Genomic DNA, 14,206 nt, shown 5'->3' on the forward strand with positions numbered 1-14,206 from the left:
AAAGAAATGTTTGAAATAAATGTTACCCACTTGTGTTTAATTGTACCGATCTGTATTTGAATGCATCAGTGTGTACATGCTGGGCACTGGTATATGTTGCACTGGTCTTGGGACTGTGGTTTCTGAGCAGGTTTTAAGTTTGTATCGGAGCTTTGGGAAGTGTTTTCTGGTTTGTGATGCATGAGGTTGGGCAGAGTTGATCTGTAGACCTTCCCGGACTGCCTGTTGGTTGCAATCTATGACGGGAGATTCCTGCATCTCTCAGATGCTCTCTTCCCGCGTTATTCCCACAGAAGCGTTTTCAAATCCTCCTTTGTTTTGGTTTAAGCGAACTGGAGGAGGGCTGCCAGGTAAGGACGGGCACGGTGGACATCAGTGTTCTGTCTTCTCAGCAGGAGCTGCAGCTTGCAGAAGATCTCACCAAAGACATCCAGTCGCTCCCCCGTCACACTTCTTAGCTTTGTGAGAATTAATCGGCTTTAGTGTAACACATAATGAAGTGCAAACAAAGATAATAGGGCATATGTGTGTGTACATATATGCACATACCTATATACGTGTGTACAGCTAAGCACATAGCTGCACACTCATTATTATGCTTAATTCAAAATAATAATAGTAATAATAATTGTGACCTCTGCAAGAAGCATGCAGGTGAGGTCACTTTGGCAAGAAAATGCTGTCATTCTTCCAGCAGCTTCACTTTGTTAATAGTAATGTTCTGTAAGCAGCTAAAATCTCTTTTGTATCTCCTCTCCCTTGAACCTAGAATATTGCAGTCTTATATTTTTAAAACACAGAAGAAGTCAAGAGACAGCTTTTAGAAATCTGTTTTTCGCCCTACAATCATTAATCTGTTCGCTTTTCAATAAACCAAGATGACTGAAATGTTTGGTGTTCAGAAAGCTGAACCTCTGACAGTTCTGTTTGCTGGTAAGTAAGAGCTTGGAGGTCCCATTTATCTGCAGAGGTGAAACGACTTAGATCATAAAGAGAACTTGTTCATCCTCCATAATGATGCTTCATAGAAATCATTTGTATTAAGCAAGCACTGGTAATGGGAGCATAATGACCCCTTTTGGCTCTTGTTTAAATTCTTTCACTTCTAAACAGTAATATTAATCACAAGCAGATGGTGCAGAACATTATTTATGCACATTTGTTTTCCAAAACCAAAAAATATTTAACCCATTAACTGAAGCAGTTTATGAACAAAAAGGCTAATTTCCTGATGGGGTGATTTTTTTCCTCCCTACTTTCAATATGAGACGCTTTCCGAAGCGACAGTTTTGTCTAGGGTTGTCACTTCCTTTTTTTTCTGGAGGAAACCAACACAACCATTGGAATTTATGGCAAATATTTGCTTAAATTCTCCATTTGTAGTGCTATTTAATTTGTGCTGGAAAGACAAATAGTATTTGTTCTTAGCAGTGCTCGTTTTGCTGCAGCTTGCTCAGTAGAGTCCCTAACCTGCACAGGCTTCATTCGGTTCCTTTACAGGCTGGTTGCCAATTGCCTTATTTATTTATTTTTTGATATATTTTTTTTAAGTTTTGGAAGGATTTTAGGATCAAGCAACACTTAATGAATGACAGATGGGTTTAAGTTATATCAGCTTGCTGCCACCTGGGATGTGACACTAGGGAAGGGGCGAGGGGTGCTGCAGAGCCCCTGTGGCACAAGGTGATGGCTGGAGGGAGCTTGCGTTCATTTGGTTGCTGATGATTTTTGTTAGATCCTTTAGTACTAAAAGCAAGGAATTGTTATGCTGCCATTTTTATTTAACAATGTTAGTATATTAAACAGCTGGACTCGTAATTCAGAACGTCAGCATGTCCTGTATTTCCTGTAATTTCAGCAACTGCACAAGCATGGTGCCTGGGTAGCCCCGGGGGTTCGGCAGGGCTGCTGCTTGCGGTGTCGGGGTGCAGGATAGGGCCCGCTGATGTGCTGTGGGTGTCTCGCTGAACTTAGCAAAGCCACTTGGCTCCAGAGAGCAGGGTGCTGCTTAGCTGTTGCCAGAAGCAAATGTCAGAGTCTTCCCGAAGTTTTCATTAGAACAAAATATTCCTAAAATGTTGGGAAGCGTTTGACGGATTTGGTGCGTGGATTGCTCTCAGGAGGGATTTTGTCCCGTCACCTGGGGTGGGGGAGTAGGTAAAAATGCCATAAAAATGCAGCATACAGATTGAATTTCTAAAGTTGAAACAGAGGTCACGGTACCCAAACTTACTTTTGTTGATGCTGTAACATGGTGAAGAGCTTGGGACTGATTTTTCTTTTGGCTTTAGGGCAGAATTGCAAAATGTAGTACTGGCATCGATGCCTGACTTAAACACACAGACTCAGTTAAGCTGTATAAAGTGTTATTGAATGCTCCCCCTTTTTAAACTGGATTTTTAGCTCAAGTATAGGAAAGCGTTTAATCAGCTTGTTAATTGAGGTTATACATTTTTACATTACAGAGACAAATTAAGCCAGCTACTGTGGTACCAGAAGACATCTGCTAAAGAAAGGCAAACTTAATGATAAACAAAATTAGGTTCCTTTCTAGTTGGGTTTCATCCATCTGCACCCAACTACTGTTCACTTTTAAAGAAGGCAAAGATAGAAGCTAGTGCTTTTAATCCATAATGACGGAAGAAAGCAGCGATGAGGCTGAGGCGCTGCGCTCTCATCTTCCCAAGCCCGGCTGTATCGCGCCCATTTTGCCTTCCCACTGGCAGCCCTGGCACAGAGGGATGCTCAACGTCTCCTGCCGTACAGTTAGGCTGGATGTTTAGCAGTTTATCTGCACATCGATTTTACAGTGTGCAACAGAAGCCTACCAAGTTCTTTTGACATCGGAGGGGGCCAGTGATAACATCTTTGCACTTGCAATCTGTCTTTATGGCGTGTGTTGAAGTTTTATGTGCAGGAGCAGGATTAGCAATCACTTCAACGTGTTGCTGGCAGCCAGCCTCTGTAAAAGCTCCGAAATGGGGAGATCTGAACTGTTTGTGCAGTAGGGGCCATGGAGGTGGAAGCCTCTACCTTCAAACAGGGCTGTGCAGAGCCACACTGGGCACCTTGCCTGGAGGAGGCTTGGACGTGTTTGTGCTTTGTGTTCCTGCATGCTGGCGTTTGTATGGGATACTTAGCACTGTTTTCCTAAATTGTCTGGAGGTAGCGGCTTTTTTCTAGGAAATCCCAAGGTTTAGTATTCTGACTTCCGTATGGCTTATTTCTTATATAAACCTTAAGAAAAAAGTTTTTTTTGTTGTTGTTTGTTTTTTTTTTTGTTTGTTTTTAATAACATACCATAGGCTTTAGTCTATTCATCCTCTGCAACACAGGTTGTTCCCTTCCATTTTTTTGTATCAGACTTTTCTGGATTTGAGAGTCTGGGGTTTGTCCCCTCCCTGTCCCCTCCCTGTCTCCTCCACGTCGTGCCGTAACCTGCAGGTCCTTCTTCGCAGCCCTGCTCCAGCCTCCGCCCCAGGCTGGTTGGTTTATCTGGTATTTATGCAGTCGATTAATCCCTGTCTAAATGCGGCACTTCCACTTGTCCCCATTTAATATTATTTCAGTCTCATTTGTGAATTTGTCCAGATCGCTTTGAATTCGGGATCCCATCCTTCAGCACCCTTGCTGCTCCTCCTAGATTGGTATCACCTGTGGTAGATGTAATGTCACCTGTGCTAACGACTGTTACCAACCAGAGCTTGCATTTGAAATGTATCTTTGAAATATTTTCTATTAAAATCTATCACAGTAATGATTATTGTGCCGACGATTCTATTAAAATCTTACTGTGCCAATACTGGTTAGGATCTCTGTAGGTACGATGCGTATCCAGGATAACGTAAACGAAATCCGGTTTTGTCCCAACAGACGTGAAGCCGTCGAATATGCTGGTGAACACGCGGGGGCAGGTGAAGCTGTGTGACTTCGGGGTGAGCACCCAGGTAATGCCCCCTCAGATATCCTCCTGCTCCCTGATGCCCAAATCACCTGGCGCCAGGCAGGCGGCCCCAGCAAGCTCCCCTCTGCTGGGAGAGCGCTATTCATTTTTAATCTCTGGGCGACTTTTCTTCATCTGAATATGATTGTTCATTGTTTAATGACAGTAAAAACTGCTGATATTGTAATTACTACTTACGAATAGCAAACTTCATTGATATGCAGCTTTGATATGAAAGCGTTTTGGCCAGACAAAAGGGAGGGCAGAACGAGAGATGCGTCTGGGGAGCCCAACTGGCCCACAATAAAAATTAATATTGGGAGTAACAATAGTGGTGGGCTTTTACAATGTGCAGCACAAATTTTAATTAATTTCCATTTTGGGCCTCCCTGGAGAACTTCTCTGATAGTGACCCATGAGCTTGCTGTGATGTTGATTTGAATTTCAGCACCTTTACTCTCAGCCAAACACGAGGACCAAAGAGGAGGTCAGCCTGGTATTATAACTTGTCAGAGCCTGTTGTCCCTCCAGCGTATTTAGTGCTCATTGCATTCAAGAGATGAATGTGGCTTTATTCACATCTTGAGCCAGCTGACTGAAAAATGAGCGCGTTCAATCCTACTTCAAATTGACTTTTTATATCAGACTAGTTTGGGGTACTAAAGCGCTGAGCATCCTGTTTAACAGAATTGTTTAAGGTTATCTGCCATAAACCGTAATGCAGCGCTTGTTTAAATTGGAGCTCTCATTCAAAACAAAAGAGAGATTTAATCATTTTTAATGCCTTCGCAGATAAATTTGTTCCCTTTTCCATAATTTTTGGTTGATTTATAGGAATGATGATTGTAGGTTAAATGAGGAATAATTGCCCATTTTATTTCCACATTATCTTTATATTGTTCTAACAGACTGTTTTGTCTGATAGCTGGTGAATTCTATAGCCAAGACGTATGTTGGAACAAATGCTTATATGGCGGTAAGTGGATTTATGTAGGAATAACATTTAAATAGAAGTATTTGTTCAGTCTTGCTCTATGTAATGGAGGATATATTCTAAATCGATTCTCAAACTTCCTCTCCCCCCACCCTCAGCATAATCGTGTGTCACAGAACAGCTCCTTTCCTACCTGTGCTCACCTAACAGCTCTCTGACAGCTACAGGTCATGCTGAAATGGACGATTAATACAGGAAAAGTGTTTCTTTCATATATTTCAGGTGTCTTTAATGCACTGCAACAGCAGGGAACAAACAGAGCCAGTCCACCATAATACCAGGCCACTAAATCGTGTGATGTTCATACCATACATAAGAAGCCATCAGTGCGTTTCACTTTTCTGTATAAATTTTAGTCAACGGAGAATGGCTGTTGTACAAAAGTTAGCTGTGTTTTTCATTAGTCAGATTAGTTAGAATAATTTGGGTTCTTTGTTTAGCAGAGGTGGAAACTTAAACTTAACACTCTAAACTGAAGCATTAAACAATTGTCTTTTATTTTTGGTCGCTGCGGTTCTTTTTTAACGAACTACTTATGTTGTAATGTTGATAGGAAAAAATCAGCGTTCAGCTTGTTTAAAAAAAAAGAAAAATGCAAAACGCAAACAGCAATACAAAATGGTCTATACTTGTGTTTTTCAAACCTCAGAAAATAGGAGAGAGAAATCCATGACCTTTAATCGCTTTCAGGTATTTTTTCTTACTTTCTTGTGAGGAGAAAGCATCCCAGGGTGTCCATTTATTTGCTAAGTGCTTTTCTAGTCAAGGTGTACTCATTATGCGGCTTCTGAAACACTCATGCCACCATTCTAGAACAACTTGGGCTATCCTTTGTGATCAGAATATTATGTGCATAAAAATATATATATATATTTAAATCTGGTCATATATATTACCACATTTGCTAGTAAGCCTGCTGATTTCTGTGCCTCTGTTCTGTAAAATAACTCAAATATCATGCTTCAAACAAATAAACCGCTTCAAATTAATCAACTTCTCCCACACGACTCTTAGTCTTAATGTGGTCTTAAGCAGATCTGATAATTAAATTGTATTATGCTTTTAGTGTACGAGTCAAGATTGCTGTTCTCTTTCCCAGGTGTGCATTAAATAAATTACTTCTTTTCTTCTTTATGGATGACTGTGATACATTCATCTATAAATTGAAACAGAAGTTTAAGCTGAAACCTATTTGATCTGATTTCTTGTGTTAAAATTGTTTCGCTCACTGAATTCATAGTTTGTCGTCATCAAATATATAATGTAGCCGTCAAACTCTATTGAAGGTCATAAGCTTTGGTGTGTTTGCCTGGCTGGGGGGCCAGGAAGGAATTTGAATCCATCAAAAACTGGAGGTATCTTTTAATTTTGTTTTCCAATTGAGAAATTGAAATTTCCATCAAAAACGCATTTCTGTAAAATCACTTTATCACCTACTATAATATATAGGGAAGAAAACAACAAAACAAAAAAATTTTGGATGAAAAAAGGTAACAAATAGAGGTAATCCTTAACAGAAAGGATCGTGAGCTGTGTATCATTAGGGCGAGCTGCGCGTTGCATGCTTTGGTGCATGCATCATTCTTAGTTCCATCTTCTTCAAGCTTTTCAAAGAGAAATTCATGCAGCTAAACTTTTTGTTTAAATGTGCAAATGATTTACTTGCCCCTATCTTCTGTGAATACGTCAGTTCTGTGTGTAAGTTGGTGTTTAAAACTTGAGCTGTGCACCTGGCTCAGTGGCGCTGTAGGGGCTGGGGCCTCGCCGGCACCGCAAAGCTCAGCGAGCATCCTCGGCATGGGCTCGGTTGGGCTGGTGGTTCCACGTTATCTGGAGGCTCGCTGAGATGTGCTTTAATAATAAAAATAAAATTTAAAACCAAAAACCAACCACCACAATTTTTGGTGGCTCCCTCAAAAAGATGCCGTTCCAGTTTCATTTTTTTAATGTTTTTTTTAGGTTGTGACATTTGAAGGCTCCCGTTCTGCACTGGGCAGCACTGCTTTTACTTAACAGTCAGGCTGCAATAAAAGCTCTTGACCTGGGATTAGCAGTGCAGAGTAACCATCTGAAAACACATTGGACTGGCGCTAATTTGGGAGTTTGTTTTCTAAAAGAGGTCTCTGGATTATTAAAGACTAAAAATACAGCCAGTGCTGTGGAGGTGGTTGGGCTAGACAGGTGCATTAACAGCACAGTGGGGAGAGAAGTCTCACGGAGCCTTTTATTGTTACATTTCATGCTGTACTTGACCTTGGAAATGCTGAAACTGTAGCTTTCAAGTAAAAACTAGCAGTTATATTTTACAGCATTCTATTTCATGAGGCATTAAACATGCTATTAATAGTTTTGAGTGAAGTCTTTTTTTCTGGGGGTCAAAAATGAAGTTAAAAATATGTAAAATAAAATTGCCGGCACGTGACTTCGTTGATTATTTTGGCTTCAGTAACTTTGCCTTTTAAACCATGGTTACTGCCCAACCCCTGGACTCAAGACGAGGAGTTTGTTTTCCTCGCATACCTTACTGCTTTGTCTGAGCGTAGAAATAGATGTGTGCCACTGATGGACTGATGGACTCTTACAGCTTGACCTTGTGTGCTGCTGCACATGTGCACATCACTGGCTTTTTTTTTGTTGGATAAAGCGCCCCAAGCACAAATGCCAAGGCTAACTTTGCAATGCATGGCCACAAGGCTCAGCATAACCAAGCTGTTTGCTCTTGCCGAAGCGAGGCAAAAATAAAGAAATAAAATACACTTGAGCGGTGTGTTTGCTCTCTGCCAGCTTCCCTAGTGTGCTTTAAGATTCTTTGCACTTTCTCAGTTGATTTGTTTGCCCTGGATTAGCTTTTGTGTAAGAAGTAGACGTGTTTGTTCACTAGGCTCAAGATGTTTCTTTCCATCTCTTTGCAGCCTGAGCGGATTTCAGGAGAGCAGTATGGGATTCATTCGGACGTTTGGAGTTTAGGGATTTCCTTCATGGAGGTATGCAAATATCTGTCATTTGTTTGTGCGCGTTGGAAGAATCAAATGAAAACTAACATCAAAATATTTTAACATAGTCTTTGTCTGCTCTTTTATATATGCATGCCTTTAACTCTTACTAAAATTCTTGGCTGTATTTAGAATGGATTTGTTCTTACAGAGTTCAGTACAGTAAGATACAGAGAGCCTCTGCACAAACCGTGCAACAGTCTTGAGCCCTCCACCAAAACTCCACCTGAGAGTTAAACTAGGGCCTGGTGCATGGATGCTGCTACACGCTTTCAACACTTCTGGCATTAAAGATGACTATTTCTGTATTTCATTGTCATAGACCAGTATAGAGGGTCTATTATTAGGGGTGAAATAGGGTTATGCAGGTTCAAGGTTTGAGCTGGGTGATGCCTTTGCAATATCTCAGCAGAACTCCTTATAAAATGGATGATTGTTTAGAGGGAAGATAACGTAGAGCGTGTAAGTTGAGTAGAAATGCCTATGCTATGATAGTGTCTTCACAGACAAAATCCGATCTGGCTTGGTGTGGTCCAGGAGAAGGGACAGGTTGCTCTGCTCTAGTGACGACAGCAGGGTGTATGTATTTCCACAGCCTGGTTCACTCTGGGCCAGGCTGGTCACAAACAAGCCAGCTGCAGCTCCAAATCCTTGCAGCCTTGTCAGCATGCACAGGATGCTCTCGGGAGAGTTTTTCAACCCCAGAAGAGTGTTGTGAAAGAACTTCGCCCTGCTCGGAGTAAAGCTGGGTCCCATTTAGCCCAACAGCAGTGTGAATGCTGGACAAGCTCTGCTCTGTTTGCTTCTTTCTATCAGTGCACTAGGGATAGGGATGATGATCACCATTACTGGCTGAGATCCTTTTTGATCATTTCTTCCTAAAGAACAGTTCATTCAAACCATTGATGGCTTGCATCATTTCTCTGGTGCAGCCTAACAAAAGTATCGTACAACTACTGAAAAATGTAGGTGCTGTTCCCTTCTCCTCTACTAAATATGGTGGTGAAGCAGGATATACATTTTGGTGAAGTGCAACCGATGTTTTTAGCAGAAGATTAGATAGAAGTCAAGTTGTCTTGGTGCTGGCATTCTGCATGTAAGCAAATTTCATATTTTGTAGCCTGAAAGCTCTCTAGGACTGTTCTCATGTTTTCAAACAATAAATTCCTTGCCCAATAGGCTTTAACCAAATTGAAAACATTTAATGCTGAATCATTCTATTCAGATCTTGTAAATCTTCTTCCAAGTCTGAAGCTAACTTGGAATGTATGATAATGACATACTTTCAAGTGTCACAGGGGATGCAGTGCTGTTAATTTGTTTTACTGCGGATTTCAATGGCTTGTGATACTGGAGAGTCCTCACAATTTTGGGAGAGATTCAGAACGTACTCACGCTCTGTAAATGAATCTGTCTGACAAAGGGCTAAAATGAGACTGTATTACATCAATACTTGACTGTGGTGTTCATTCTGATTCACAGTGGAATAGAGTGATATAAATGCAAGTTACATGGAGCTAGTATTTACCGGTTCCTTTGCTGAATAAAGGATGTGTTTCCACGTGCAGCAACAGTCTGGTTTTCCACATAGACCAAGGCACTTGGAGCTTAGTTTAGGTTTATTATTAGGAAACCTGACTGGTCACGAGTTTAATTTAAAGGATGGATTTCACATCCTATCCAGCGTTAGGAAAACTGCTTTCATTTGCATTTTATCTCCTCCTTCAAACCTTCTCAACTTTTTTTTTTTTTTTTTTTTTTTTTTACTCTTTCACTTTCCACGAATGTCTTCTGAACTAGATGTACAAAACAATTTGGTTCTGTGTGCTTTGTTAATTGGTATGTCATCTGGTCCTCTGAGACCTCTCTTCAACATGATCGCTATGTTTTATTGAAGTGTTCTGAGTGATGTGTTAAATGATGAAAGCAAGGACAGTGGCTTAGAAAAATGTCTCAAAAAAGGTGAAAAAGATGCTCAAAGAGCCACACAAGGTCACTGTCATTAAAGTAACACTGTATTGACATGGGGATTGGCAGTGGAGACACTCAGGCTGTTGTTGATGGAGCTGCTAAAAAGGGAAGTTAGCATTTGCTGTAGGATTTTGAAATCATCTCCACTTAGTAGTGTAATACTCTGATCCCTACAACTTCAAGCTAGCACAGTTATAGCATGGTAATTTGAAAGAAATAGCATATGGGACCAAGTTGGCTAGGTTGTGGGTTTTTTTTTTTGACATACAATAATATAAAATGGCAGCTAAGTAAATCTACTCATTTTCTTTAATATTCTTCTGAGCCTTTGAGATGCCTTGCATTTCTCTGCTGCAAAGCCATGTGTAATGAGAAACCGCACTGTTACTTTCGAGGGTTAAGAAAACTGCCCCCAAAAAGTTGTGAGCAGAGCGTGAGAAGTATTAAATGTGAGTACCATGTACATTTTGGGAGATAGTGAGCATTCCTGTTCCTTTTGAACTAAAAGATGCCTAATATTATTATTATTATTATTATTCTTTTTGGGGGGAGTTTGCATTCTTTTCTTCAATTTATTTAAAGAGAATTAAATTTAATACCTGGCCTGTAAACCTGTTTAAAAGTGTTTTATCATAAACAGTTTTCAGGGGGGTTTTAGAGGGAGTTTTATTTAAGTGCTTTGGGGTTGACAAAGCAAGTTCAATTTAAACCAATGACATTGCTGTCACCACACTGAAGACTGTGTCAGCATTTTCATTATAAAAGCTGTTTTTCAGAGGGTTTATAACTCAGTCATAAAATACTCTCCAGACTGATTGGGCTGAGCCCGAGTGGTGTTTGTGTTCTGTAACTGATTCAGTCTGCCCCAGAAACCATGCCCTGCACGGGAGGATAGATCAGAGTGCCTTATATTTCCTGTTAGGAAACATTAGGAATGAAAGTGATTTGCTTATGCCACAAACCATGCAGGTTTTGGAAGTGGAATATGAGCTCCTGTGTTGAGTGAAGATGCCTTTTTCACACTTCTGCTCCTCCTTTTGTATCATCTCCTAGTCCCTACTTCCCACTGTGCTCTGCTGAGAAAAGCACCTGCTTCCCTGTGTTTCAGGCCTCCTTTTAAAATGACCCTTTTTTTGCAAAGATAATCAATGTTCTCTCCTCCAGGGGAAAAAAAGCTTTTCGGTTTCAGTTTTAATGTTAGAACCAAATGTTTAAACCTCCCCAAATGAGAGTTTCAAGTCTGTAGTCACTGGAGTTTTCCATTACCTGTGTGTTTGCAAGAGCTTTCAAGGGCTGCTGGTTGTTTGTGACATCTGTGTTAAGATGCTGTTTTAAGCAATATTTCAAGCAGTCATGTTAGGGATTTTCAGCACTTGTGTGCATTCCCATACGTAGGGAACCAATATTTATATATATATCCAGCAAACACGCTTTGCATCATGCATTTCAGGTACGCATGCGTATTTTTTGAGTGGGGTTAGCACCGTTTATCTTTAATGTCAGCGTTATGGACTCTTAGACTCGTCAGCACACTTGGGCTGGGAGCACAGGTGGAGGTGCAAGAGGAGCACACTCACACCACGAAGGCAAAGAAGAGGAACATGTTTGAAGAGGGTGCTAGAAGAGAAGCCGCTCTGCTTTAAGATGGTTCTCGTAAAGCACTTCAGTCTTGTTAGCCCGCAGAAAACTGATGTAGAGACGCACGTGTAAATAATCTGGTCAAGGAGAGGAGGTTTCAGAAGAATTGTTTCTAGGGAGGTTAGAGTATGTGATCAGCCACGTATCATCAATGCTCAAGTGGTAATGGTTAAAGATCAAGATTGTGAGCTGGCCTGCAGGATACTGAGCCGATGTGCAGGAAGGCCTGCAGACCACTTGTCTTCTGCAAGATCTCACTTACTCATGGACATGATGGTTGGGCTTTCATCAAATCTGCAGGTAAACAACAGCAGGTAAATAGATGTGGGGGGAGATCTGAGAGCCGAAGCTTGGTGGTATGAGATCAAGTGGCAGTTCTTACTGGAGTTGTCCTTGCTTTTTGAGATCTGTAAGAGAACTTTTTATGTAATTTGCGCATAATCTTTAATGGAACATATACTTCTAAATTGAAGACACAAATCCAGAGTTTCATAGGGTTGGTCCTAAACGAAACATGAATGTCAGTCAGGTGGCTGCACTTCTTTGAAGGCTGGAGCTGTTGTCCATGGGCAGCATACAAGTTTGCCATGTCTAAAAGTAAAGTGTAGAAATGGGCTAAGGAGAATTTATTGTGGTCTAAAACTTGGGAGAAGTGAAATAAAGCTAAATAATTGTCTCAGAGCTGGGTCCCACTATCCCAGCTGGCGGTGTGATGCACTCCGACTGAGCAGAAATTTATTCAGCTCATTTCAGCTGGAGGGACTGGGAAAGACCTTATCAGTGATGATGCTGCTGGTGCTGGTGGAGCTGCTACGAGCGGCTCCTAGCAGAAGGCACGAGGTAGTCATTGAGCAAACTTTGGAAAAAAAAACCTAACCTGATTTCCCCATTCCTATGCTGAGAAATCAAGAAGTTGTTAAGTTAATGGATCTCTAGCTGGATCCAGGCCCTTTTCAGTAGGTACAGCATGATGTGCACACTTTTTTTCTTTCTGAATTCCAACCTTCTTTTTTTTTAAAAAAAAAAAAAAACAGTCACTTCTGCACCCAGGCATCTGATAGCCAGCAGTGCTTGGATGTGATGGTGTTTACTTTGGTACTGCAAATCACTCAAAATCTGGTTAGTATTTCAGCAGACCACTGATAATACAGAGATGTGATTGTTTGGTAGCAGATATCTTTAATTTAAGATTAAGGAAAGCAAGAAACTAAGTGTTTTGTTTTGTTTTAGCAATGGTCCTCATCCTGGTCTTCAGTATTTTTAAGGATTGTGTGTAGTGTGATGTCTCTGACTTGTATGGATAAATCATTACACGCTTCATTCAACCACTGAGAGTAGCTGTAACACACAGAATTTTACTCAATAACTTGAATTCTTATTTATGTAGTTTTAATCCTTCTGTACAGAATGATGTTTGAAAAACTTGTTCCTAGGAAAAAGCTGGCCTACTTCGTTTCCTTTTTTTTTTTTTTTTTTTTCCCTGAGCTATTTCGAGCAATCTCTTCCAAGCAGTGGCCGTGAGCTCAGTTTCCACGCCTGCCACCTTCATGCGGCCACTGGGCTGAAGAGAGACAATGTCCAGCTACATCACGGTTGTTGCGGTAGTGGAATTAGAAGTAAAGGTACCAGTGCCTGAGGGTTGGGTCATGAATTAATAATTGCTCTGTGGTGGAGGAGGCCCGTCAGAATAGCTGAAAAGAGGGAAGTTGCCTTGCAGAGCGCTATCAATCACTCAGTGACCATAACTTCCAGTAATTAGTGTATTTTATGGGCCTTTGCTTCAGTGACTCGGAAGCACATATGCTCCACTCACAGCTAAACTTAGCCGGAGTAATATTCCAGGATGATTTATCCGCTTGCTGCACTGGGATGTAACCCTATATTAGGTGAAGATTGTGAACTAAGCTGCAATAAAGTGTAAGTTTAGGTACAGTTTGCGCGGGTTGAGACCTCAATGTATCATGTTTCTCAGCAATTGCTCTTAGGCCACTGCGGGCAGTCTGTGCAGCAGCCAAATAAATAATGCGGTTCTCTACCTGAGCCGACGGATGAATGGACAATTAAAGGATAACGTCAGCTGTGGTGTGAACAAAGTATATAGGTTTATGTAATATTAACATCCCCTCTTCTTATAGTGTGCAGTATAGCTGTTTTGACTTTTTAAAAGTCAAATAAAAAAGAGAGAAATGCTGATCAGTTGAGCCTGCTTTCCTCGGTTGTTTAATTGGTTTGTGAGGGAAGATGCCCTGGACCGAACGCAAACTTGTCCATGCCAGGGGGATGCAGAGCAGCTTCACCTCTGGGGGATTTAGTGCTTCTCCCATAGGTGTTGGGTCTGAATCCAGCAGCCAAATAAGCAGCAAGCATCCCAACTCAGACACGGAGCCTCATTAATCCTTGCGGCCCGTTTGTGTGCATTTTGCATGCGGCAATTTGCGTGGATTGGGCCTGAAAGGGCCGCGTTTATCCCCCGACACTTTTCCCTTTAGAAAAGGCTTATTCTGAGCAGCACCTTTGAAGAACCGACGGTAAAAGCCTGCTAATATAAGGGGCTTGTGGAGAGGAGGAAATGTGCAATTTAATCATGATTGTACGCAGTCTTCAGTTTGCAGTGCATTTACTATAGTTCATATTTAAAAGAAGTCAAAGTGAAACTAATTATCTTTA

The 14,206-nt window shown here is 41.1% G+C and overlaps 1 protein-coding gene across 5 annotated transcripts in view; it reads left to right on the forward strand.

Annotated features, from left to right (window-relative positions):
* MAP2K5 (mitogen-activated protein kinase kinase 5) overlaps positions 1-14,206 on the forward strand; it is a 126,864-nt gene that overhangs the window by 59,303 nt on the left and 53,355 nt on the right. For all 5 annotated transcript variants that reach the window (XR_004753526.1, XM_035335668.1, XM_035335670.1 and 2 more), the window contains exons 14-16: positions 3,874-3,947; positions 4,869-4,919; positions 7,850-7,921. Coding sequence is in view for 4 of the 5 variants with exons in the window: in XM_035335668.1 (XP_035191559.1) it covers positions 3,874-3,947; positions 4,869-4,919; positions 7,850-7,921 (197 nt within the window). In the remaining variant the exon portion in view is untranslated. The remainder of the gene's footprint in view (positions 1-3,873; positions 3,948-4,868; positions 4,920-7,849; positions 7,922-14,206) is intronic.

This window comes from Oxyura jamaicensis, chromosome 10, assembly GCF_011077185.1.
Source record: "Oxyura jamaicensis isolate SHBP4307 breed ruddy duck chromosome 10, BPBGC_Ojam_1.0, whole genome shotgun sequence".
NCBI classification, from domain to species: domain Eukaryota; kingdom Metazoa; phylum Chordata; class Aves; order Anseriformes; family Anatidae; genus Oxyura; species Oxyura jamaicensis.